Raw genomic sequence first — 25,094 nt, 5'->3', positions numbered from 1 at the left:
ATCTGTAAAAGAATGGAATTCATCTGAAAATTGTCAGAAGACATCCACTGACTATATCTAATACATTTATATCAATAAGCACTTTGAATAAAAGAAATACAACTAACTCCACTTTTAGATGTAACAGTTTGTGAAAATTGTTTTCAAGGGTTTAACTCTAATGAGACCTTGGATAAACTAAGTGGATTTTTAACCCAGTGAAGGATTTACAAATTATCTCTTACTGTTTTTAAAGTATTCAGGCAGCATTTTCTTTGCCCTTGGGCAAACCCCTCTGAGGAATGAGTCTCTCTTTAAAGAGACTTTGCTATATGGCAGAAAAGAGACCCCAAGCAGGTTCTCGAGGTTGGCACCTCTCAAGCATTCTTCACTCCTGGGGTGCTTGTGTGTGAATCACATTGGGGTGTCCCAACAAAGACCTCCAGTCAATCATTCCCAACCCCCTTAGTGAAGGGCCGTTGGATGGAATTTTAGTTAGCGATTATGCTGGTGGTTGATTTGACATCTGAACTGAAAACATAACAGTGCTCCCCCACAAAAAGGAAAAGATAATGAAGTACCATTTCAGCAAAGACAGTGAATGTTCCTTCTGCGAAGCTATTGAACTTCTTCTCAACAGCACTTAAGCCCAGCCAGATGTTCACACGCAACTCCACAGGCACCTTCGGTCCGTTGTTTCTTTCTTGTGGATACTGTGAGATGTACAATAACATGAGCCGTTATGCCAGGCACAGCACAGACTGTGATATTAAGCTGAAAACAAAAGTAGACTGAACGTCTAATCATTGTTTTCAACAGTCTAATTTTGTTTGTGCAGCTAAAATATTTCCAAATGACCAGTCTACAAAGAGTAAAATAACAACTAAATCAGGAACGCCTGGGTGTCCCTGAGATCTTTCCAGGAGGCTCATGAGGTCAAAATTATTTTCCTAATAATACTAGGATGCTACTTGCTTTTTTCACTGTACTGACATTTGCACTGATGGTGAAAAAAAAAAGCAAGCGTGGATAAGACTCCAACCTCTGTGGCAGGAATCAAGGCAGCAACACCAAACCGCACTGGTAATAATAGTTTTCTTCATCACTCTCAGTGAAAAAAACAAAATGCCAGTTTCACTTATGAATTCCTTTGATAAAGCAGTAAAAATGGCTAATCCTAAATCATGATAGCCAAATACATGTCTTTTTTAATATTTTGTATGATGAAATTCTGCTGTGTATTTGTATATGTTTTGAGAAAAGATTCTTATGCAATTGAGCTGTGAACTGAACTAGACTTTTTAAAAATGAAATATCTTTTCTTTCTGAAACAGCAATTGGCTGCCCAGTATGGTTATTCATGCTTGGATATGGGGCAGATGTTTTCTTGAACAAAAACAAGTGAGCTTGTCACGTCAAGGACAATAAGTGACTGTATTTTGTTGCCAATGATCAAATTCAAGGTTTCAAGTTAAAAATTAGAATTTTGGAAAGTTTGTTTCTGCCTCAGTGGGTGAACCGGATAGCGTCCCAATACATAAGAGCTTTTATTGTAAGTGATGTTAATGTGACTTTTTATTCTATGATGAAACGTGTCAACATTAGGAAGATTTGCCTAACTCAGGGAACGAATATTTTCCAAATGATGAAAGCTTTATATTACTAAAATCAGGCATGGGTAAAAGAGCCATTCAAAGTACAAGGTAGACCAATGGATTTTAATGTAGCAGAGAATGGAAAGTTCACTGATATGGTTTCAGGTTCCATATGGCAATTAATCTTTTAAAAGCTACCACTTGAATTTGGTGTTGTATCAAAGATAAGTACCCACAATTATCTGTAAAAGTTATTCAAATACTCCACCCTTTTCCAAATATGTATAATATGTGAGGTCAGATTCTTTTCATACACTTCAACCAAGCAACTCAGAGCATCAGACTAAATGCAGAAGCAATTTTGAGAATTTAGTTATATTTCTGTGAAGCCAGGTTTGCAAAAGTGCAAAACAGTATCACTCAGCATTCTGATTTTTAAAAGGAAATACAGTTATATTTTATAAAAATACATAGTTTGTTAAAATATAATGGATTTATTATAGTTATCTTAAAATAGATAAATACTTTTTAATGTCAGTTTTAATTTCTATTACAGTAAACATTGATAGATAGAACCATGTACACAAATGCGTTTGGGGTCTCCAGTGATTTTTTTTTTTTTTTGAGAGTGAAGAGACCAACAACAACAACAACAAAAAAACCACTGACTTAAATGACTACCTAAACTAGATAACGAGTATTATCAATACATATATTGATATATGTATGCACATATATATACATATCAATACATATATACAACATTCTCTTAAAAGCATTTTGCTGTTTATGCACTGAGTTCTAAAACCCAATACAGAGAATACCACTCTGCCTCCTCTCTCACCCGCTGTGAAGTTTTACTTATTAATCAGTTTGCTTCCATGCAGTGCTGAGGTCAATTATAATTGTGGTTCTATCTTAAGTAAAATTTATTCCACCAAGAGACACTTGAAAGAAGATAATCACCTTGGTTCTATTTTCACCCTCTTGATTAAAGAGCAAAGAGTGCATTTATTAAAAGTTAGCAGATATCTCCCTGTTTTAATGGAACATTCTCCCGTGACTGCTTTTCTCTCTCTCGATTTTTGCCCCATTCCTGATATTCTAAGGAACTCAGGAGGAGTCTGGAAGGGAGAGGGATGTCAAACTTGTATCTGACAACTATTTGGATATCTTTATTTCCATCCCCAGCCTCCTCTGGTTCTTCTTATGCACACAAGGGAAGTTCTTAATCCAGGGTCCTGGGATGAATTGATGGGTTCTACAAAGCCCCTGAATCATATGCAGAATGTTGGAGACATCTGAGATGTGTGTTATTTTGGAAGACAGGGCCAATAGCTTTCATCAGACTCTTAAAGGAGTCCGTGTCTCCAAATATGTTCAGAACCCCAACCCTAAAGTAGTAATTCTCAAAGTTTCTTCAATCTGAGGACCCATTTGATTAGAGCATAGATTGCATGGACTACCTATATTACCTTTGTTTTTTTCTGCTTCCCACTCACTCACTAGTAGGGAAGGCAAGAGTGGCATTGCCTCACAAGAGACATTAGAAGTGGAAAATTCATGCCAGAAAGCAAAGCATTCACAATGCCATATTAATATTAGTGTCACAGAGACCTCTACGGAAGTGTCCTTGATTGAAACCAGCAGACCTCAGGGCACTCTGGTAATTACCACCCTAGAGGAAGGACCAGAAGAAGCTGAAATGGATCAGGATCACCCTAGCCATTCAATGGCAGGCAAATTATAAAACAGCCCTTCCTGGGAACATGGGGTTTGCACTCAAGTACTTCACGTTGCACAGTGAGGAAGCCATACCTTCAGAAAGATGGTCTGGGTTTTCCCACAGTACTTCCCAGACGCATCCCCGCCGCTGGTGGAGTATAAAACCCGATGCGCGGGAATGCGTGCGTAGGCCAATCTCTTCTCTCCCCGGATCATCCAGATGATGATGTCAGGCATGCTGTTCTGAGGCTGCTCACAGGAGGGGATGAACAGGAAGCAAAGCTAGAGTCAGTCCAGATGAAGAAACGCCCAGAGCCTGCAGGCTGGACCCTCAGGGCTCCATTTATCAAAGAAACAATGTGGTCAGGGCGCTGCCGAAATTTCTTCTGAGGCTCTTGGCTTCCAGGACCCCAGGTTGTTGGCCTGTGACTGGCCAAAGGGAACAGAGGGCCTTGACTTGCCAAAGACCCTTTCGACAGAGAAACTGTGTGAAATACCCCCTTTACCTCTCCCATCATTTGAAGACAGACATCCACAGCAGTCAAGGGGTTACGGGCTTCATCTATTTCACAGGGCATAGACAGAGCATCTCTACCTCACAATCCGACATTTTCCAAATGTGCAATATTAACTTAGTTATTTAAAACCTCTTTTTTTCTGATTTTAAAGCTGATATAAGCTCACCGTAAAAAACTTGGAAAGTAACAACAACAACAAAAAAAAAACTTGGAAAGTAACAAAGCATAGAAAGTGAAAAACAAAAATGCCCTGGCATCACACGTGTTTTTCAAATGTACCTCTACTCACAAACGTATTACACCTTGCCCTCCACCTCCCCATCTGTGAAGGTCAGGAGGGAGGGGGCTCCTGCTCCCTTGTTCTTCCAACCCACAGAGGTCAGTGGCAGCCGACAGTAATCCAGCACTCGCTGGGTGCCCCACACCGGGCTAAGGCCTTTTCATTCTTCATCTTCTTTAACTTCGTTAAGCAGTGCTGGAAACTGAGTACTACTTCTCTCCCATTTATCTATTTTAAATATGTCTTTCTTTTATTTTTGGTTGCGCTGGGTCTTCATCGCCACGTGCAGGCTTTTCTCTAGTTGGGGCGAGTAGGGGCTGCTCTTTGTTGTGGTGGGTGGTCTTCTCATTGTGCTGGCTTCTCTTGTGCTGTTGGGGAGCATGGGGTCTAGAGTGCATAGGCTTCAGGGGTTGTGGCACCCAGGCTCAGTAGCTGTGGAGTATGGGCTTAGCTGCTCTGAAGCCTGTGGAATCTTCCTGGACCGGGGATCGAACCCATGTCCCCTTGGCAGGTGGATTCTTAACCACTAAACCACCAGGGAAATTCTCTTCATTTAATCTATGGGAAAACTGACGCTTAGAGAGATTGAATACTTTGCCCAAAGTTACGCATGGTAGATCCAGGATTCAAAGCCAGGTCTTCTTGATCCCAACCAAAGGTACTACACAGATTTGCTACTGTGTCACTCTAATTGAAATGTTCTCTGATTGTACCACGACAATGACAGCGTGTCCATTATGAAGACCTTTCCAGGACAACCAACTCGAAATTCTTCTACCCTGACCTCAGTGATGTTTGTCCATTAGCATCTCAGTCCAGTAACTCCTTGATTTCATCATCCATCAGGTCTGCTCAATGTCTAAGATAATGTACTAGATTTTCCCAACACCATCTCTACCCCTGGTGCCATTCTGCAGAATCCCACTTCCATACCAGATGAAGTTTAAAAGCCCTACCTCCTCAGTCAGCTGCATTAATTTATCGAGCCAGTCCTCAATTTCCACCAATGTGGACTTGACATCTGGGACCTCAGACTGCATCCTCACAGCTGCCTCATGTATCTGAGAGAGCGCTCTGGATCGCAACTTTCGGATCTGAGTATCGAGAACCGTGACATTAGCTTTTCCTTCTGTGAGAGGCAACGTGTATCTAAAACGGGAAAACAGAATATGCAGAATGGCTTATTGGGTTTCAGAACTATCAAATTCATTTATAATTGGTTTCAATCTTGCAAACCACACCAATTTCCTAACAGACTCTACAAGAGTGACCACATTAAAGCTGAAGGTGAATGTACGTGGCTTTGGCAGAGCAGACCTGCCAGGCAGACATGGGCATGCAGGGGGATGAAAATTCCAAAGCAATTCCTTGGGTTTGACCCAAGACCTGTGGAATCACTGGGAAGAAGATGAAAACAGAAGCGACAGCTGGAAAGAACTGGCCTTCCCTTTTTTTGCTTCCTATGATCACTGTACAGACCCACAAAATGAAGAAGGAAGGGACATTTGGAGATTATTTAGCGGATGACTTCTTAACCTAGGGCCCATGCACCCCTAGGTAGTCTGCAGGAGGCCTCTGGAAGTCGGTGACTCCCTGAAACTTACAAAGAAAAGTGTCTGTCTGGGTTGGCATGCAGTGTGACATCATGATAAAGATGGCATCATGATGAAAACCAGAGGCTTTAGAGAAGAATATCTGGGTACAAGTCCTGACTCCATCATTTACTACTTTTGTGATGCTGACCAGTTACTGAATCTTTTGTTTTCCTATCCTCAAGTGTGGAAAAATGATATCTACCTTTAGAGTTGTGGTGAGAAGTAAGTAAATTAACATATGGCGAGCCTCTAGAGCAATGTCTACTGCAGAGTATGGCAACCCACTCCAGCATTCTTGCGAGGAGAATTCCATAGACAGAGAAGCCTGGTGGGCTACAGTCTGTGGAGTTTCAAAGAGTTGGACACGACTGAGAGTGTGCGCACACACACACACAGTCTAAAGGATGTTGCCATCATCACTGTCATCTCATCAGATAATCACAGGGGCCCATTCCCTCCTAAAAAAGCAAGAGCCCTTTGTATAGGTCAAGCTCCCACTAGAACAGCTGAGCTGGAGCCAGAATTAGCCTTTTTCTGCCAGGGCCTCCCTCTCACCAGGGCTACTGATGGGGTCAAAGTGAAGTTGTCACCTGTTCCAGGAAATTCTACTCTCACTGTTTCTACCTAGAACTTTCATTGGTTAGAATTTCACCCAGACTCTTAAGGAAATCCTAGCTGACTTCCCTAAACATAAATTTCCTAAAATTAAAACACATCCAATTTGATTCTTCAAAAAAAAGTATAAATAAATATTTTTGTGTTTTGCTCAACAAGCCTTGAAATTCATAGGCATTTTCTACATGAAAGGTATTACCAAATGTTATTGTTTGGCTTCACTGGTAATTATGGCAATACATTAGAAGGGTTAAGTCCCTGAAATGATTCTTTGAGGCAAAAATATCAATGGAAGCTGTAGTTCAAAGGCCACACATAAGATGTTCAATAAATAGATACAGCAGTGGGAACCACGTGGTAGGAAAAGAAGTTAATAAACCCAACTCCGGGCCTCAGATGAGTCACTTCACCTCCTTGGGCTTCTGTTTGTTGGGCCTCTTTTGTAGACAAAATAAGAAGATTGGAAGAGATGACCTCTTAGGACCCAGATATAAATTCTCTGCATTTAAACAAGCTCGCCGAGGCGCTTTAATCTCAGCTGCATCACAATTACCTAGCCAAACCACTAGAGGGCGCAAGGAGACTGGGAGACAGTGTTAAGGCATTCGCTCAGAGGCAAGGAGGGTGGCGGGGGTGGGTGGACAGCCCTGGTTCTTACCAGTAGTGTAAGTTCTGAAATACTCAATATGCTTTTCTTTGGGGACTTCCCTGACCTCTGCTTTATTGGCCAACATTTAAAATGAGTTCAGAATGATCACTAATGCCCAGAGATCTGAACAGTTTCCCCAAGTCATAAAGGTTCTCCAGCTTCACCTAAGGAAGGCTTGGCCAGGGGACTCATTAGCCATCTGACAGTAAAGTAAAACCGCTGTTTCTGAAAATGTGTTTATGAATTAAGAACGCTGTTCTAAATGGTTCTAAAATTAATGCCCCACCATCAGGTCCCATTCTCTGTGGGAGCCAGGAGTCACCTTTCCTGGGGTGGTGGGCACACCAGGGCTGCCTGGAGGCAGAGGCCAGACAGACCAGCCCTCCCTGCTGCCCAACCCTTTCCCTGCGGCTGCACCCGGACGACTTCCTGGAGGGGGCCCCAGCCTCCCTCCTCTGCTTTGCAATTGGCACCAGCAGAAAGCAGAGCTTTTCCTGCTGGTGATTCAGACTCTTCCCTTTTGAGAAACTTGGCTGATTCAAATTATTTTTCTGGCAAATGCTAGAAAATTCTAGAGACTCTTCTGGTCTTACAGTTTAAGAGAGGGGAGCACAGCTGGGGATTCTAGAGTACAAGTAAGATCACTGTACCTTGTGTCTTCGATAACTTCATCCATGAGCTTATGCCACATTTTTGCCAGTTCGTTCGAAGGAATTTTACCCTGTATCCCTGCTTTTAGAGCCTCTATGTTTGATTGCTGAAGAATATGGAGAGGGGAGAAAGAATTGGTAATTGTGCATTATACCCGACAAAGGTTTAACTTTTATTTTCAAGAAAAATACACAAAAGGATTTAACAGAAAAATGAAATTTTTTCCTTCATTTAACATGTTCCCCACAGATTAACACTATTTTTCCTCAGAATGAAACCAACACCAATATATAAAGTAATAAGACAACCTTTTCCTGTAACTTTGACCTTTGAAATGAAGCAAATTTTATATATTCAGAAAGTAAATAAAAGAAAAACCAACAAGGATGGGGGAAGGAACCCTAAAATAGAATGTAGAACACGAACAAGTGAACCTAACTATATTCCACATGAATAACATAATACACTGAATTAGCCCAAGTAACTTTTGAGCACAATGATTCCCTCAGTTTGAAGGAAGGAAAGAACTGTAAGTATATCAAACTCTAATTAGATCTGTTTTATCCCAGTACTTTACCTATGAAGAACTAAACAAATGAGTAAATATACTGACGATAATGGAAGCTGGAGAAGGGAGCTATAAATATGGAAATAGGGAAGACTAGAATAAACCCCGTAATACTATCAATAAAATGGAATTGAAGTCATCCTTATAAACTCATTGCATTCAGTATACTGACAGATATAAAACATACATGTGTATACACACATACGGGTTTGTCTGCTGACAAGGCCTAGAAGCAAAGGCGTCTCAGTAGTAGTGAGCACTCCAGGACCCTACCAGATATTCTTCTTTACATTCCTCTCCCACTCAAAGGAACCAGGGCTCCTTAGAGCAAGTGTGGTTCCAGAGCTGGGCCACAGAAAGTATAAGATAAACCCAGCACGTATTACTGTGTCACTTTGAGCATCTACCAACAGAGAGGTTGAGGGAGAGCCCACCATGGTCCCCAGAAGTCTGACCATGGAAATCCACCCTCCTGTCCAGATTATTATGGAATTAGGACAGTGAAGAGAGCTGATGAAAAGACTGAAGATGAAAAAGGCTGGAAATACCCAAAACATAATTAGAATAGAGGTGTGACCAATTCCCACCAAGTCCCTTGAGATGGAAACTTGGAAATTAACACCACAACCACACTGTGCATCAATTGTAACTTTGTTATGTGGACAGTTATGCCTAAGTTAAATGTACAGTTCTCTTCAATATTGTCTTTGAAGCATAAAACAACATTTTCAGATTTTGCCATGGGGTCTTAGCTCAAGTATATTCCAGGACCCCTCTGCATCATGGTACAAGGCTGACAGAGGCTGGAACACCTTAGAGAAATTAATACTCATATAATTTGGAAATCAAAACACTAATCCCAGATGGATTCTATCAGTACCTGACAGAAATAACTTAGCATCTTTGGCTTGATTAGAAATATCCCAACCATGTTTTCCTCCTCTCATTAACATCAACCAGATGGATAACCACAGATGTCACATCTATGCAAGTTCCCACCAGAGGGACTCTCCCACTTCCAACAAGAAAGTCCTCTGAACCCACTTCTTCCACAGTAGGGATTTTTACTGCTGTGACAGCAAAGCTCTAAGGGGCGCAATATTTCTACTGGAATGAACCATTCTCCACACCATATTCCACATACAAATTATGGAACAAAGTGTGAGCTGTCCTTCTACTTCAACATCCATCCTCTCTTTTCCACAGTAACTGAACTTGCGCCCGGACACACGCCTGTGCAGGCCTGAGACTGCATTTCCCACTCTCTTGCAGTAAAATGTGGTTGCATGACTGGATTCTGGCCAGTGGGAAATGAGGAGAAATCAAGTGTGTGACTTCTGGGTCTTTCCCCTTGAAGGGAGAGCCTGGATCATCTTCTCCCCTTCTTTCCCCTTCCTTCCGACTGAAGGGGTGGTGTAGTGGTGAGCTGCTTCTCCCTTGCAAACAACGACAATGCCATAGTGATAGCAGAGCGACAAGGTGGAGGGGGCAAGAGCCTGGGTACCCCAGTACCACTGAACCTCCATACCAGCCTTGGATTACCTACTTCCACTGTTACTAAGGAAATAGTGTTCACCTTGCTTACCGTTACATTCTGAGGTCTTGTGGTACCTCAGATACCACCTCAGTAGCCTAACTGCATTCTAACCTGCATTCTAACTAATACATAATTCACCCTGTTTGGTGAAAAGGAAATGTAGAAAAGAAACTCACCAGCCTTTCTGCCATGACTAGGAGCGTGTTCACAGCATCCAGGCGATGACTAATATCCTCCCAGTAGGAAGTCAGTGTAACAACTGGCTTCGTGTGGGCCCAAGGCAAGTAGTAATAGTAGTTTCCTGGTGTAGAATATTGAGGGTCAGTGAACACTGGACACTTAACATATTTATTGAAGAGATGTACAAACTGGACTGCTTGGTTAATCATAGGCCTGGGGGTGTGGTTTGGAGTAGTCTGATTCTTTCATTTTATTTAATTAAGCAACTGAGGGATAAATAAAAAGTCCATATTCGTGCAGCCTGCTTTGAAAAATCTCTCTAAAAGGCCCTGGTAAACCTAGCACAATGATCTCAGGATCTTTTGGTGATTTGGGACCATGCATCTGAGCATCACTGATAATTACATAACAGGGTAGCAGAAAACAGAGCATAAGAGATTAGATTATATGTGTTTGTCCCTGAAAATGGTTATCCTAAGCAAATATTTTTTTGGAATGGGACAAGAAAAAAAAGAATTTCCTGTTTTTTGAAAACCTTAGTTGGATACATGGAATTTGGTATTGCTCAGAGCCTTATAAAGATTAGCCCACATTTGCTAGCTTAACACTACTTGCAAAAAATTAGCTAAAAACTGTGGCAACACTGTTGAGACATTGGATCAGAATTTCTTGCTCCCTTCTCTTTACTCTCCAACCATGTGTCCATATCTTTATTAGGGCATTCTCATACTCTGACTTCTATTATGATTTATTTTATACTCTAGAATGTAAGTTCTATAAAAGCAGGGACTATTTTCCATCCATCTTGGTTTGAATATAGCTATCTAATCCTCATGGCAACTCTAGAGAAGATGAGGGATAGAATGAAATGATGTGCTAAGGTCATAGTGCTGGGGAGAAACAGAGCGATGACCAGACGTTGATTTTCCATCCACTTCAACTACTCAAACTAAAAGCAACTTGGGGCCAGGCAGGGCAGAGGCGGGCAGGGGCAGGAGCTGTTTTAGGGGAGGCTCAGTGTTCAGCTAGCTGCCATCTTATGACTTTACAAAACAGAGCCAGTGTCAAAATTGGGCATGGGAGAAGCCTTGAGATGCAGCCCCTGGAAAGGGGTCTGCGTCTAAACTCCAGCCACCTCTCTTCCCCATTCCACCATTCTACCACGCATATGCTGGGAATAACACCTGCCGGAGAGAGAATGCACTGCGTGTCTCTCATCGCGTGGTGCGCCCCCTGTAAACGTGTGCAGGAGGGACAGCCAGCGTCAGTCTTACCATCAAATACAGCACGGCTATACTGAGTGGTTGATGCCAGAGGCTTACAAGTCGTGTCAAACTTGTTGCCGTAGTTCCCGATGCTGACTTCAAACTGAATGGCCTCGCCAATGTCTTGCAACATGGTGGCTGAATGGAACACAGCAGACAGGCTGTACTTCCGCCTTCGCTGATATTTCTGCAAAGCACCAGCAGACACAAGGCTCAGAGAAACTCCTTTTGCTCTTATTTACACGTGGAACTCTAGCAGTTATGGTTCTAACCCTAATAATTAGTGCTGAGTTAAATGCCAGGGGATACTGGCTCAGTGGTAAAGAATCCACCTGCTAATGCAAGAGACTTGGGTTCAGTCCCTGAGTTGGGAAGATCCTTCAGAGGAAGGCATGGCAGCCCACTTCAGTATTCTTATCTGGAGAATCCCATAGACAGAGGAGCCTGGGAGGTTATAGTCCATGGAATTGCAAAAGAGTCAGACAGGACTGAATGACCAAGTACAAGTAACAGATGACAGTGGAGAATATTCTTGGATGTAGCATTTCCCCTCATACTCACACAGAGGGCAGAGATAGAAATACCAGGATGTTCTTTGCAGAGTTGATTGCAATAGAAAAAATAAAATGAAAACAATACAAATGTTTAACAACAGGCCACTGGTTAAGCAAATTATGTTACATCCATGAAAGAAAGTCAACGTTGCTCAGTCGTGTCTGACTCTTTGTGACCCCATGGACTATCCAGGCCAGGATACTGGAATGGGTTAGCCAGTCCCTTCTCCAGGGGATCTTCCCAACCCAGGAATTGACCAGGGTCTCCTGCACTGCAGGTGGATTCTTTACAAACTGAGCTATCAACATCCATATAATGGAGCAAAAGTTCATAAAAGGACTTAGGTAGATACATATGTGCAAACATGGGGGAAAAGGTGTATTTTTAAGTGAACCCAATAAATATATATTTTAATACCATCATATGCAAAGAATATGCAAATAAAGAATATAAATCAAGTTGTTAACAGTAGTTACATTGGGGACGGTAGAGAGATTATGGCTAATGTTACTAACTTACACATTTCTAATAATTTGAATTGTTAGGTATTCTGTAGTCATAAATTATAAGACTTTTACTGTCAGTCTCTTCAGCAAGTGGTGTTGGGAAAGCTGGACAGTCACGTGCTGGAAAGCATGCACATCAATGAAGTCAGAACACACCCTCACACCATAAATTGAAAACGGCCCAAAGGCTTATATATATAAGACATGACACCATAAAACTCCTAGAAAAGAACATATGCAAAACATCCTCTGACATAAATCCCAGCAATGTTTTCTTCAGTCAGTCTCCCAAGACAATAGAAATAAAAGCAAAAGTAAACAAATGAAGCCTAATCAAACTTATGAACTTTTGCACAGCTAAGGAAGCTGGATCCTATGGCAGTTCTAATTTTAGGAGGACCCACCATGCTATTTTCCATAGTAATTGTGCCATTTTACATTTCTACCAACAGTACATGAGGTTTCCCTTTTCTCTGCATCCTTGCCAACATTTGTTATTTATTTGTTGCTTGTTTTATTACTGGCTTACTGAGTGAGGGAGTTGAAACAGGGCCAACAATGACCACGTGGAGTATCTATCAGCCTAGCAGAAATGACCATGAGCCCCCTTCAGGCCTTCCTTCATTAGGGCACATACAGTCTCTTGAATCCCCATCCTGCCCTAAATCCTTGCTCAGATAGCATCTCGCCTTCTTTATGGATCATATTACCACTGATCTTCAGACACTTTGTTTTTTTTTTTTTTCAGTCAAAGAGAGACATGAAATGGTTTAAGTTGCTGTGCTTCATTATGTCTTGAGCTTTCTGCCATTTAATTTTGTCCACATCCAGAGTCTGTTCTGGGTTCTTACTGGAACTCAGTCTCTATATACTTGCTCAGCTTGGAGATGAGAACATGTGTTTACTATAGAGTAACCACATTGGCTGTGTGCTCCACTGGGAAATGTGTGGGACCTACAAATGGTAATATTCAAATTGCTTAACAAATTTCTCAACATAGCAAGTTTTGTTCAAAAACCTCTAAAGAAGGAACTCCCAGTTCCGTAGTCCTTTGCGTTTTGGAGGTCACATAGCTATCTTATTGGTGACTTTGTTGTTGTTGCGCTTTTTCCCTATGACTTCTCTACCAATTCGTGTACCACCATCTAAGTAGCAGAATAGTGACGACTTTCACTTCTAAAAAGCTAATAAAAATTATTTCACGCCGGAAGGATATTTATTAACTGATTTTCCTTCCCTTGTTATTCATTCATACCATGCATGACCTTAATTCTGTAAAATGAATCACCACCATGGGTGGGTCTTCTGCCCAGTACGATGCAAGAATGCAGAAATTCATTTGCAGAAGTACTTAACCAACTATTTCTAAAACTTTAAAAAAATTATGGTAAAACACACATAATGTAATCCAACATCTTAACTGTTTTTCAGTGCACAGTTCCATGGCATTGAGTACATTCATGTTGTTGTGCTACCATTACCACCATCCATCCACAAGAACTTTTTCATCTTACAAAACAAACTCTATCCTTTCAATATTAATTTCCCATTTCTACCTACTTTCTGTCTCTGTGAGCTTAACAACTCTGGAGTACTTCATGTAAGTGGAATCAAACAGTACTGTCCTTTCGTGACTGGTTTATTTCACTTAGCATAATGTCCTCAAGGTTTAGCCATGGTGTAGCATGTGTCAGAATTCCCTTCCTTTTTAAGTCTGAATAATACTTCATTGTACTATTGAATGATAAGCTGAGACATATTAAAAGACTTAAGTGTTTATGTAAGCAAACATCCATTGGAATTGGCAGCAAAAACTGGAATTGCTTACGAGCACTCCAGGACAGGAGTGAAGAAAAAACCTTTTACAGCACACAGGCAGAAGGAAGGCAAGGAGATTATTTGATTGGCTATAGCTTAAGTGGTTGCATTATTTGGGAAAGCCCACTTGGATATTTCTGGTTTGTTGTCCTTTGATTTCTTAATCTCGAAATATTGCCAAACCTCAGTTTTGGTTTGCTTAATGTAGGTTGCCAAGACATCAGAGCCACCTCTGTCTAATGGCCTCCTTGTTTGGTGGCTTAGTCGCTAAGTCATGTCTAACTCTTGCAACCCCATGGACTATAGCCTGCCAGGCTCCTCTGTCCATGGGATTCTCCAGGCAAGGATACTGGAGTGGGTCGCTGTTTCCTTCTCCAGGGGATCTTCCTGACCCAGGAATCGAACCTGGGTCTCTTACATTGTAGGAAGATTCTTTATGGACTGAGTTATAAGGGAAGTCCTAGCCTTCTTGTTTAATTAATAAAATAGTATGTATATACCACATTTTGTTCATCCGTTCATAAATTTATGAACTCATGGATGCTTCCACCTTCAGCTACTGTGAATAATGCTGCTATCCATTTGCTGTACAAATATCCACTTGAGCTCCTGCTTTTGATTCTTTTGAGTATATAACCAGCAGTGAATTCCTGGATCATATGGGCTTCCCTGGTAGCTCAGCTGGTAAAGAATCCACCTGAAATGCAGGAGACCCCAGTTCAATTCCTGGGTCAGGAATATCCCCTGGAGAAGGGATAGGCTACCCACTCCAGTATTCCTGGGCTTCCCTAGTGCTTCAGCTGGTGAAGAATACGCCTGCAATGCGGGAGACCTGGGTTTGATCCCTGAATTGGAAAGATCCCCTGGAGGAGGGTAGAGCAACCCAAGGTAGAGTATCCTTGCGTGGAGAATCCCCATGGACAGAGGAGCCTGGCGGGCTACAGTCCATGGGGTCACAGAGTCGGACATGACTGAGCAACTAGGCACAGCACAGCACAGCACATGGTAATTCTATTTTACACTTCTTGAGTACCATTTTAAAAACATCTGATAGTGACTGCAGTTTGCTGTCTTAAAGAAACTTGGGTAGACTGATCAAGATGGCAGAGTAGTAGGCCATGACGCTCACCTCCAAGGTATATAAAAAATGCATCTACGTGAGGAACAATTCCAACAGAGTATCTACTGAATGCTGGCAGATCTCAGACTCTGAAAGGGCAAGAAAATCCCCATGTAACCAGGTAGGACAAAGGGAAAAAGGGAAAAAGGGGGAAATAGAAGAAAGTAAGAAGGGAACCAGGAGGGGAATGTGCCAACAATGGGAGAAAGTCTTTTCAGCAACTGTTGGTGCTGGGAAAGCTGGACAGCTGCATGTAAATTGGTAAATCTGGAACACACCCTCTCATCATACACAAAAATAAACTTAAAATGGCTTAAAGACTTAAAAGTAAGACATAACACTGTAAAACTAGAAGAAATCACAGGCAAAACATTCTCTGACATAAATCATACCAGTGTTTTCTTACCAATGCCTTCAGTCTCCCAAGGCAACAAAAATGAACAAATGGGACCTAATCAAACTTAAAAGCTTTTGCACAGCAAAGGAAACCATAAAAACAGAAAAATAAAAAGATAAGCTATAGGAGAAAATATCTGCAAATGATGCAATCAATAAGAGCTTAATTTCCAAAATATACAGACATATCATACAACATGACTACAATAAACAACCCAATAGAAAAATGGGAGAAGACCTAGACATTTCTCCAAAGAAGAAATAAAAATGGAAGAAAAACAAAGAAATACAACTGACCAATGAGAACATGAAAAGATGCTCACCATCACTAATCATTAGAGAAATGCAAATCAAAACTGCAGTGAGGTACTACCTCACACTGGTCAGAGTGGCCATCAGTAAAAGCTCTACAAATAAAAAATAAATAAATAAAAGCTCTACAAATAACAAATGCTGGAGAGGATGTGGAGAAATGGAACCCCTTACATTGTTTATGGGAATCTAAGTTGGTACAGCCACTGTGGAAAACAGTATGGAGGTTCCTTATAAAACTAAAAATAGAATTACCATATGATTCTGCAATCCCACTCTTGGACAGATATCTAGAAAAAACCCACATTCAAAAAGATACATGTACCCCTTGTTCACAGCAACACTATTCACAATAGTCAAGACATGGACACAACCTAGACGTCCATCAACAGAGGAAGGGATAAGGAAGATGTGGTACACACGTACAATGGAATACCACTCAGCCATGAAAAGGAAGGAAATTGGGTCATTTGTAGAGATGTGGATGAACCTACAGACTTCCATAGAGAGAAGTAAGTCAGAAAGAGAAAAACAAATACTATATAATGTCACCTATATGTGGAATGTAAAATAGTACACAAATGAACCCATCTACAAAACACAGACTCATGGACATAGAGAATAGACTTGTCGTTACCAAGGGGGAGAGGGTTGGGGGTGGACTGGGAGGTTAGCAGATGTAAGCTATTACACATGGACTGCATAAACAGCATAAATATATGTCCTATGGTATAGCACAGAGAATTATATTCAGTATTCTATGATGGAAAATAATATTTTTAAAAAGAATGTATATAAATATATGTATAAATGAATCACTTGGCTGTACATAGGTAATTAGACAACATTATAAATCAACTATACTTTCAAAAAACAAAACAAAAAACCCTTGGGACATCCCACTATTACAAAACCTCCATTTTGGTTCAAGAAATTTTTGACATGGTATAACTGAAACATCCCAAAGTATTTCATTAGAAACCCCTCTGAGTCTCAAACTTTTCTGAAAGCCTTTCTAAAACATTGGTTTGCAACCTTAGCTACATATTGAAAGACACCTGAAGAGCTTTAAATTATACTTATAGCTGGGCCCCATCTTCTGGAGCTTATGCTTTAAAAGCTTCTCTACCTGAGTCCACTTTCACTTTGGTAGAGAGGGGACTGGAAGACTTTTGTCCCTTGTCAGGAGTTTCCTTAAATACCTACAACTAAGTCCCCTGAAAAATCTATGGTCCCAAAGTGCTGTGGAAATTCTAGGTTTGGTTTAAATTGCATGAAAATTAAAAGTAGGAAGTTATTTGTATTAGTCAGACCTTGTATATATACAGCATGACTTGTTCTTTGTAAACCATCTAGGATCCTATCAGAGAAGGGAAGGAACAAAAATATGAAACATAATTTGGAGCCTAGGTCAGGGCTCAGAAAGAATGATTGGTATTTAAGCTGGAGCCACCTGTTACTGCTCTAGCTTAAATAGACAGGAAAAAAATGTAAACAGTGATAGACTTTATTTTCTTAGGCTCCAAAACCACTGTGGACGGTGACTGCAGCCATGAAATAAAAAAGACACTTGCATCTTGGAAGAAAAGCTATGACAAACCTAAACAGCATATTAAAAAGCAGAGACATTACTTTGCCAACAAAGGTCCATATAGTCAAAGCTATGGTTTTTCCCATAGTCATGTATGGATATGAGATTTGGACCATAAAGAAGGCTGAGCACTGAAGAATTGATGCTTTCAAACTTTGGTGTTGGAGAAGACTCTTGAGAGTCCCTTGGACTGTAAGGAGATCAAACCAGTCAACTCAACACTAAAGGAAATCAATACTGAATATTCATTGGAAGGACTCATGCTGAAGCTCCAATACTTTGGCCACCTGATGCAAAAAACTGACTCCTCGGAAAAGACTCTAATACTGAGAAAGACTGAGGGCATGAGGAGAAGGGGACGACAGAGGAGGAGATGGTTGGATGGCAACACTGACTCAATGGACATGGGTTTGAGCAAACTGTCAAGGACAGGGAAGCCTGTTGTGCTGCAGTCCATGCGGTCATGAAGAGTTGGATATAACTGAACAACAATAACTTGTTACTGCAGAGAAAAGAGAAGTTAAAAGGGGAGGTGCTGCAAAGAGGTGGGGACACCACCTCTGGTCCAGCTGGCTCTGCCCTGCACATCTCTCATGGCCAGGATTCCATTAGCTCTCTCTGGATTTTCCTGTGCAGAACTCACAGTCACCTACAGAACCCTGATAGGATCCTCACCCTGGAGGGTCTGAGCTCTAAGACAATAACTGGGGTTTCTGGCCATCACAACTCCTAACAGAGCAGGTTCTCACTGTGAGCAAGATTCCTGGGCCACTGTGCAAGTCAGAGTCCATGAGGGGTGCCCAGACCATCTGCTCACCTGCCCAGAGCCCTGGGGTCCTGGAGGAACAGTGAGGCTGAGAATTCTCTCCTTCCCCCAGTCCTTTCCCACTTCCCCTGTGTTCTTAGAGCACAAAGAGGTGTAAGAAGTAACCAGCAACAGTTTAGACCAGTCTGTAAGCCTCAGCTTCTGTTCCCTGTCCTTAGTAGCCTTGGGGAAAAACCTTCTATAACAGGGCAAGTTGAAGAACATAAATTATAGTCTATTGACTATCTCCTGATGGGTGTTTAACTTTGCAGGGCCTTCGGGCTTTCTGATTATCCATGATCAGTGTGAGCCAGTCCTGTCTGACTCGTTGTGACCCCATGAACTGCAGCACACCAGACGTTCCTGTCCTTCACTATCTCCTAAAGTTTGCTCAAACTCATGTTCATTGAGTTGGTGAGAACATCCAACCATCTGATCCTCTGTTGTCCCCTTCTCCTCCTGTCCTTAATCTTTCCCAGCATCAGGGTCTTTTCCAAGGGATGCAAGGGACTCTCAAGAAGTATAAGGTACAGTTTTAGAAGTAAATTCGGGGAAGGGGATTGTCAAGCAGAATACCTGATAAGAGGGAGAAAGTTAACAAGCTCTTAAAAGTGGCTGTGGGTCCAGGAGACATTAAAGGACAGGGGACATTAAAGGACAAAGACAAGGAGACTGTGCCAAAGAAAACTGACAGCTCGCCACCTTTGATCTAAAGGAGCTAATGGATGAATCTCAACGTACTTACTCAAGCAATACTTACTGACACTTAACGTGAGCCAGACCTATGGGAGAGCTAAGGCTGAGGATGCAACAGCTGATCTTTGACCTGCCTGATTGCCTAGGAAAATACCCAGGCTACATCCTTCTACCTATCTTTGTAGGGTCTCTTGACCAAGCCCATCTGGAGCACCACATCAGCTTCTGCTCTAGAAAGATGGGAAACCGGGATTTTTGGCAACTGAATAGGAAAAACTCACGCTTCCTCCTGTGTGTCTCCTTTACTCTCACACTACAATCACACAGTTAATACTTCTGATGCCAGATGTGCATCTCTGCACTAAATCACTTCAGTCATGTCTGGCTCTTTGTGATCCTGTGTACTATAGCCTGCCAGGCTGCTCTGTCCCTGGGATTCTCCAAGCAAGAATACAGGAGTGGATTGCCATACCCTCCTCCAGGGGATCTTCCTGACCCAGGGATCGAACCCACAACTCTTACATCTCCCACATTGGTAGATGGGTTATCACTAGTGCCACCTGGGAAGCCCAACTCTAGGTGGGTATCCTAAAGTTTAACTCAATCCTGACTCTATCCACTTGGAGATAGTATCAGATCTCACAGGGTAAAAGGCTCAGTCCCACAACTCTACCCCCATCCACTTCCTCTGTGCCTTTGACCTATCAACTACAGATTGGAGGTTCCCATAATCCCTTCTTTGGGTTAGATTAATTTGCTGGAGCAGCTCAGGAAAACAGTTTAATTACTGTATATGTGCTGTGAGCTTTGTCACTCAGTCATGTCCGACTCTTTGTGACCCCATGGAATGTAGCCTGCCAGGCTCCTCTGTCCATGGGGATTCTCCAGGCAAGAATACTGGAGTAGGTTGCCATGCCCCCCTCCAGGAGATCTTCCCAACCCAGGGATCGAACCCAGGTCTTCTGCACTACAGGCGGATTTTTTCCCATCTGAGCCAGCACGGGAGCCCACTTACTGTATATGGGTTAGTATAAAAGGATACGATAAATGATGCAGAGGAACATCAAGATGGAAGAGATGCACAGGGCAAGGTCTGTGGGAAGGAGCTCTCTTTGAACACACCACTCTCCCAGCACTTCCATGAGTTCATCAACCCATGTACCCCTCCATAAAATCCCCGAACCCTGTACTCTGGGGATTTTATGGAGGCTTCATACTACAGGCACGATCAACAATTAACCCAATTTCTAGCCCCTCTCTGAAAGATGTGGAGGGGTTGGGCTGAAAGTTCCAAGCTACTAATGATGGCTTGGTGAGCAGCCCCCATTCAGGAGCCCACCAAGTCACCTCATTAGAACAAAAGACTTTATCACCCAGGAAAGCCAAGAGATTCAGGAACTCTATGTCAGGAATCAAAGACTAAATATGAGAACAAAAGATGCTCACAAGTGCTCTTATCACTTAGAAAATCACAAAGGTTTTAGGAGTTCTGTGTCAGGAACCAGAGACAAATATATATTATATTATTTCAGGGCTTCCCTAGTAGCTCAGCCAAGAGATTTAGGAACTCTATGTCAGGAATCAAAGACCAAATATGAGAACAAAAGATGCTCACAAGTGCTCTTATCACTTAGAAAATCACATAGGTTTTAGGAGTTCTGTGTCAGGAACCAGAGACAAATATATATTATATTATTTCAGGGCTTCCCTGGTAGCTCAGACAATAAAGAATCTACCTGCAATGCAGGAGGCCTGGGTTTGATCCCTGAGTCAGAAAGTTCCCCTGGAGAAGGAAATGGCAACCCATCCAGTATTCTTGCCTAGAGAATTCCATGGACAGAGGAGCCTGGTGGGCTATAATCCATGGGGTCGCAAAGAGTTGGACAAGACTGAGTGAATAACACTTATTTCTCAGGGACCAAGTTGCCCTTTTGCTGAAGCCTCTTCAACTCTACCAGAAAGTTTCATCACTTGTAAATAAATCACAAGACCTTTTTAGGTGTGACAAAGGTCATGATTACATTCCAGGCTGACCACTGTCATGAAAGGATCCTCCCAGCAATTGCACAGATCTGCTCATCTCACTCTCTTTCTGGACTCCTGGTAGCTTGAAGAGTGAGTGTATCCTTGGAATCTCAGCTCCTCTCCTGCTTTTTAATATTGTTGGGATTTGGGGGACTTCCCTGGTAGTCCAGTGGTTAAGACTCTGCACTTTCACTTCAGGGGACCCAGGTTTAATCCCTGGGCAGGGAACTAAGATCCTGCATTCCTCAAGGTATAACCAAAAATAAATAAATAAATAAAAATCTAAAAAAGGCAAAAACAAAACTCAGGTGACTGGGCATGAAACAAACTCCCATAATTTGGGAGTTTTAAATATTTGGGGGATTTGGGTTCATGTAGGTCATTTTTATTTTTATTACATTTATGTAATATTTTATTTATTTATTTAAAATATAAATAAATATTTATTTATAAAATTTTATTAAAAATTTTGTGAGCTGGGGAGGAGGTTGGATGGGGTGGTATGTGTGTTAAGTGTTAGTCCCTTATTATTTAATACTAATTATTGTTTAATTATCATTATTGATTTAATAATAACTAAATTACTATTTAATTAAATCCAGGTCTCCTGCAATGGAGGCAGATCCTTTACCATCTGAGCCATCAGGGAATGGGTGGTAGAACCCAGCAGAGAGGCCTGAGGGTGGGGGTGGACATCAATGAGCTGGCTGCTCTGAGAAACAATTCAGATTTCTAGAACATGTACTGACCCACCCACGAGTCTTAGAAATAATCAGAGAAGAGATGGCATATATATATGTATGTATCTACACACACACACATAATGCAGTATTACTCAGGCACAAGAAGGAAGAAAATTCTCTCTTTGCCTAACAACACGGATGAACCTTGAGGGCATTATGCTAAGTGAGGTAGACTGAGAAAGACAGATACTGTGTGATATCACATACATGTAGAATCTAAAAATGCTGAACTCATAGAAGCAGAGAGTAGAATGGTCATTACTAGGGGCTGGGAAAATTGAGGAGATGTTGGTCAAAGGGTACAGAGCTGCATTTAGAAGATGAGTAAGTTCTGGAGATCTAATGCACAGCATTGTAATACTACATTATATACTTCAAAGTTGCTAAGAGACTAGATCTTAAATGTTCTCACCACAAAATATGATAGTTCTATGACACGAGAGAAGTGTTAGCTAACAGTAAGGTGCTATTCATACTGAATGTATGGGCTTCACAGGTGGCACTAAATGCATCAAACCAGCACACTGTACATCTTAAACTTCCATAATGTTATATGTTAGATAATATTTTTAAAGTTCAAAACCAAAAAAGTAGACTACCATGATTTATAAAAAAAAAAAAAAAACCAGCAACAGTCATAATAATGGTATAGAATGTACTAGAAACAATTCAGTGAGTAACAAGAGACAGGGTTAATTTAACATTGAGCTATCACACATGCTAACAAATCTGTACTGCATATGTCAATTAGTTTACAAGGAAAATTGACCATTTAATTGTTTCATGATGGGAATGTTTTTCTTTGTATTTATTGCCTTGAATTAATTACACTATTTGAATTTACTAGGAAAAAAAATCACATCTGTGGCTCTCTGTCTTGCGAATCATGGGTGTTATGCAGAAGTGTCTCCATACTGGGGAAGGAGCTGATTTATAGAAAGAAAAAGAAATAAGGACTGGGTACTTCCCTAGCGGTCCAGTTGCTAAGACTCTGCGCTCCTAATGTACGGGACTTGGTTTCACCCCTGGCCAGGGAAATAGATCCCACACATTGCAAATAAAGATCCCACATACCATAACTAAAAGAACCCACATGCTGCAACTAAGGCCCGGCACAGCCACCGAAATAAATAAATATTAAAAAACAAGGACCTATTGTATAGCACAGGGAACTATACTCAACATTTTTATAATAACCTATAAGGGAAAAGAATCTGAAAAAGAATATATATAACTGAATCCCTGTGCTAGACACCTGAAACCAACACAGCACTGGAAATCAAACATACTTCAATTAAAAAAAATTTTTTTAAGAAAAAAGGAAAAATATAAGAGTGGAAAAGGTGAGCTTGGAAGACTTCCTGTCTTTGAGAAGGACTGGGGGCTCAATGTCTACTGTAATGTGGGCATTAATATAAACATGGCCTCACATGCTATGAAGCCTGAGATATGGTAGTTAATTCTAAAGATGGAAGTGACTTTTAATGGCTGCTATACCATCTGGAATGGCTCTTGTGGCCACGTCCCCATGACACACCCAAGCCCAATTAGCACACAAGGCATTCTGTTTGGGGGGTATCACTGCATTTGCCAGCTTTCAGCAGGGTAGTAACATCTCAAAGATAAAGCAAGTCTCATCACCCCCATAGGCTATGATAGACAGACCAAGAGGGTGTTGAGGGGCTCTTGTTATGACTCCTGTCTCTCCCCCTCTGCCACAGCTGACCCTCCAGTCCCTGGACATCCCCTTCAGACCTGCTGACTAAGGCAGGCCAACACTAGCCCTCCACCACCCACTCTCTACAATATCCTTTCCATACCACATGCTATACACACACCAACATTTACCTCAACAACCAGCAGGTCATCATGCGAAATGGACTCAAGCTTTTTATCTGGTGGTGTCTTTTCAAGTAAAGTGCTTAATTCAACCAAGATTCTGCCTCTGTAGGCAACTCCTTCCCCCTGAAAGGCAACAGTGCAGGATTATTCTTCCAGGCATGAACAACAATCAAAAGCTCTCTCTAGCGGGCTAACCTAGCTACAACTTCAAATTTCTCCTTTCCAAAATGAACCAGTCAGTAACTCTCTCAGCTGGTCTTTGTTATCTGAGAGAAGAACCAATGACTTCAGGAAGGATCCCAGAGAGAGCCAGGATAGTCAGGGCTAAAAGGGATTTTAGTCATGGCTGGGGTCAGAGGCTTTCAAGCCATGCTTAGATCTGAAAGGGGTTCCCAGGGGCCGAGGTGGGAGTGGAAGGAGCTTGAAATCTCCCTCACTCTACTTCAGGTCTGCATTTGTCTGCATTAACTTGGCTCCTTTTCTCAGAATAGGGAGGCAGCCATGTTGGCAATCAGGGCAAGTCTCAGAGGAGTCAGGAAATAAAAGAGGAAGATGTTCTGGGTGTGGTGGAGTGTGAGGATGAATTGCGGATACTCCTTCCAACATACTCAGCAGTGTTAGCAGCAGAACCCTCTGTAGAGGAAGGGAAGGCTTCAACCTCCACTGCCAGCCCTCTACCCACCTTCACCCCCAGGGCTTTCTCTCTACCCTAGTTCCCTTCTTGGGCTTTGGCAGCTAACCAAAAGACAGTACTTGGGCTTCTAACGTGGTGGAAAGACCACCTCCCACCTCTGGGCCTCCATGTCTTCATCTAGAAGATGAAGAGGTTGGATAACATCAGGGATAGCAATATCAAGCGTGTCACTTTCAATCTTTCAGCAAATTCCTAGAATATGGCATTCGACAGAATTCTGAGATAGCACTTCTGCTTTTTGGAAAGAGTCAACATTGATTACTGACATCTGCCCTAAGTCTAGGAAGGGGGAATGGCCATGCTCAGTTCAGTTGCTCAGTCGTGTCCGACTCTTTGTGACCCATGAACCACAGCATGTCAGGCCTCCCTGTCCATCACCAGCTCCCAGAGTCTACCCAAACCCATGTTCACTGAGTCAGTGATGCCATCCAACCATCTCATCCTCTGTCGTCCCCTTCTCCTCCTGCCCTCAATCTTTCCCAGCATAGGGTCTTTTCAAATGAGTCAGCTCTCCACATCAGATGGCCAAAGTATTGGAGTTTCAGCTTCAACATCAGTCCTTCCAACAAACTCCCAGAACTGATCTCCTTTAGGATGGACTGGTTGGATCTCCTTGCAGTCCAAGGGACTCTCAAGAGTCTTCTCCAACACCACAGTTCTAAAGCATCAATTCTTCGGCGCTCAGCTTTCTTTATCGTCCAACTATCACATCCATACATGACCACAGGAAAAACCATAGCCTTGACTAGACAGACCTTTGTTGACAAAGTAATGTCTCTGCTTTTTAATATGCTGTCTAGGTTGGTCATAACTTTTCCTGCAAGGAGTAAGCAT

At 41.9% G+C, this 25,094-nt stretch overlaps 1 protein-coding gene across 4 annotated transcripts in view; it reads right to left on the bottom strand.

Moving 5' to 3' along the window:
- The window catches only part of MYOF (myoferlin), a 179,773-nt gene that overhangs the window by 58,405 nt on the left and 96,274 nt on the right, over positions 1 to 25,094 (bottom strand). For all 4 annotated transcript variants that reach the window (XM_010842189.1, XM_010842190.1, XM_010842191.1 and 1 more), the window contains 7 exons: positions 23,573 to 23,689; positions 11,167 to 11,344; positions 9,889 to 10,013; positions 7,607 to 7,713; positions 5,054 to 5,246; positions 3,393 to 3,548; positions 561 to 692 (listed from right to left, as the gene is read on the bottom strand). In XM_010842189.1, coding sequence (XP_010840491.1) covers positions 561 to 692; positions 3,393 to 3,548; positions 5,054 to 5,246; positions 7,607 to 7,713; positions 9,889 to 10,013; positions 11,167 to 11,344; positions 23,573 to 23,689 — 1,008 coding nt within the window. The remainder of the gene's footprint in view (positions 1 to 560; positions 693 to 3,392; positions 3,549 to 5,053; positions 5,247 to 7,606; positions 7,714 to 9,888; positions 10,014 to 11,166; positions 11,345 to 23,572; positions 23,690 to 25,094) is intronic.

The sequence above is a fragment of the Bison bison genome, unplaced genomic scaffold (assembly GCF_000754665.1).
Source record: "Bison bison bison isolate TAMUID 2011002044 unplaced genomic scaffold, Bison_UMD1.0 scf7180017864172, whole genome shotgun sequence".
NCBI lineage: Eukaryota > Metazoa > Chordata > Mammalia > Artiodactyla > Bovidae > Bison > Bison bison.
The sequence above is the reverse complement of the archived record's forward strand: the minus strand, read 5'-3'. Positions and strand labels throughout refer to the sequence as shown.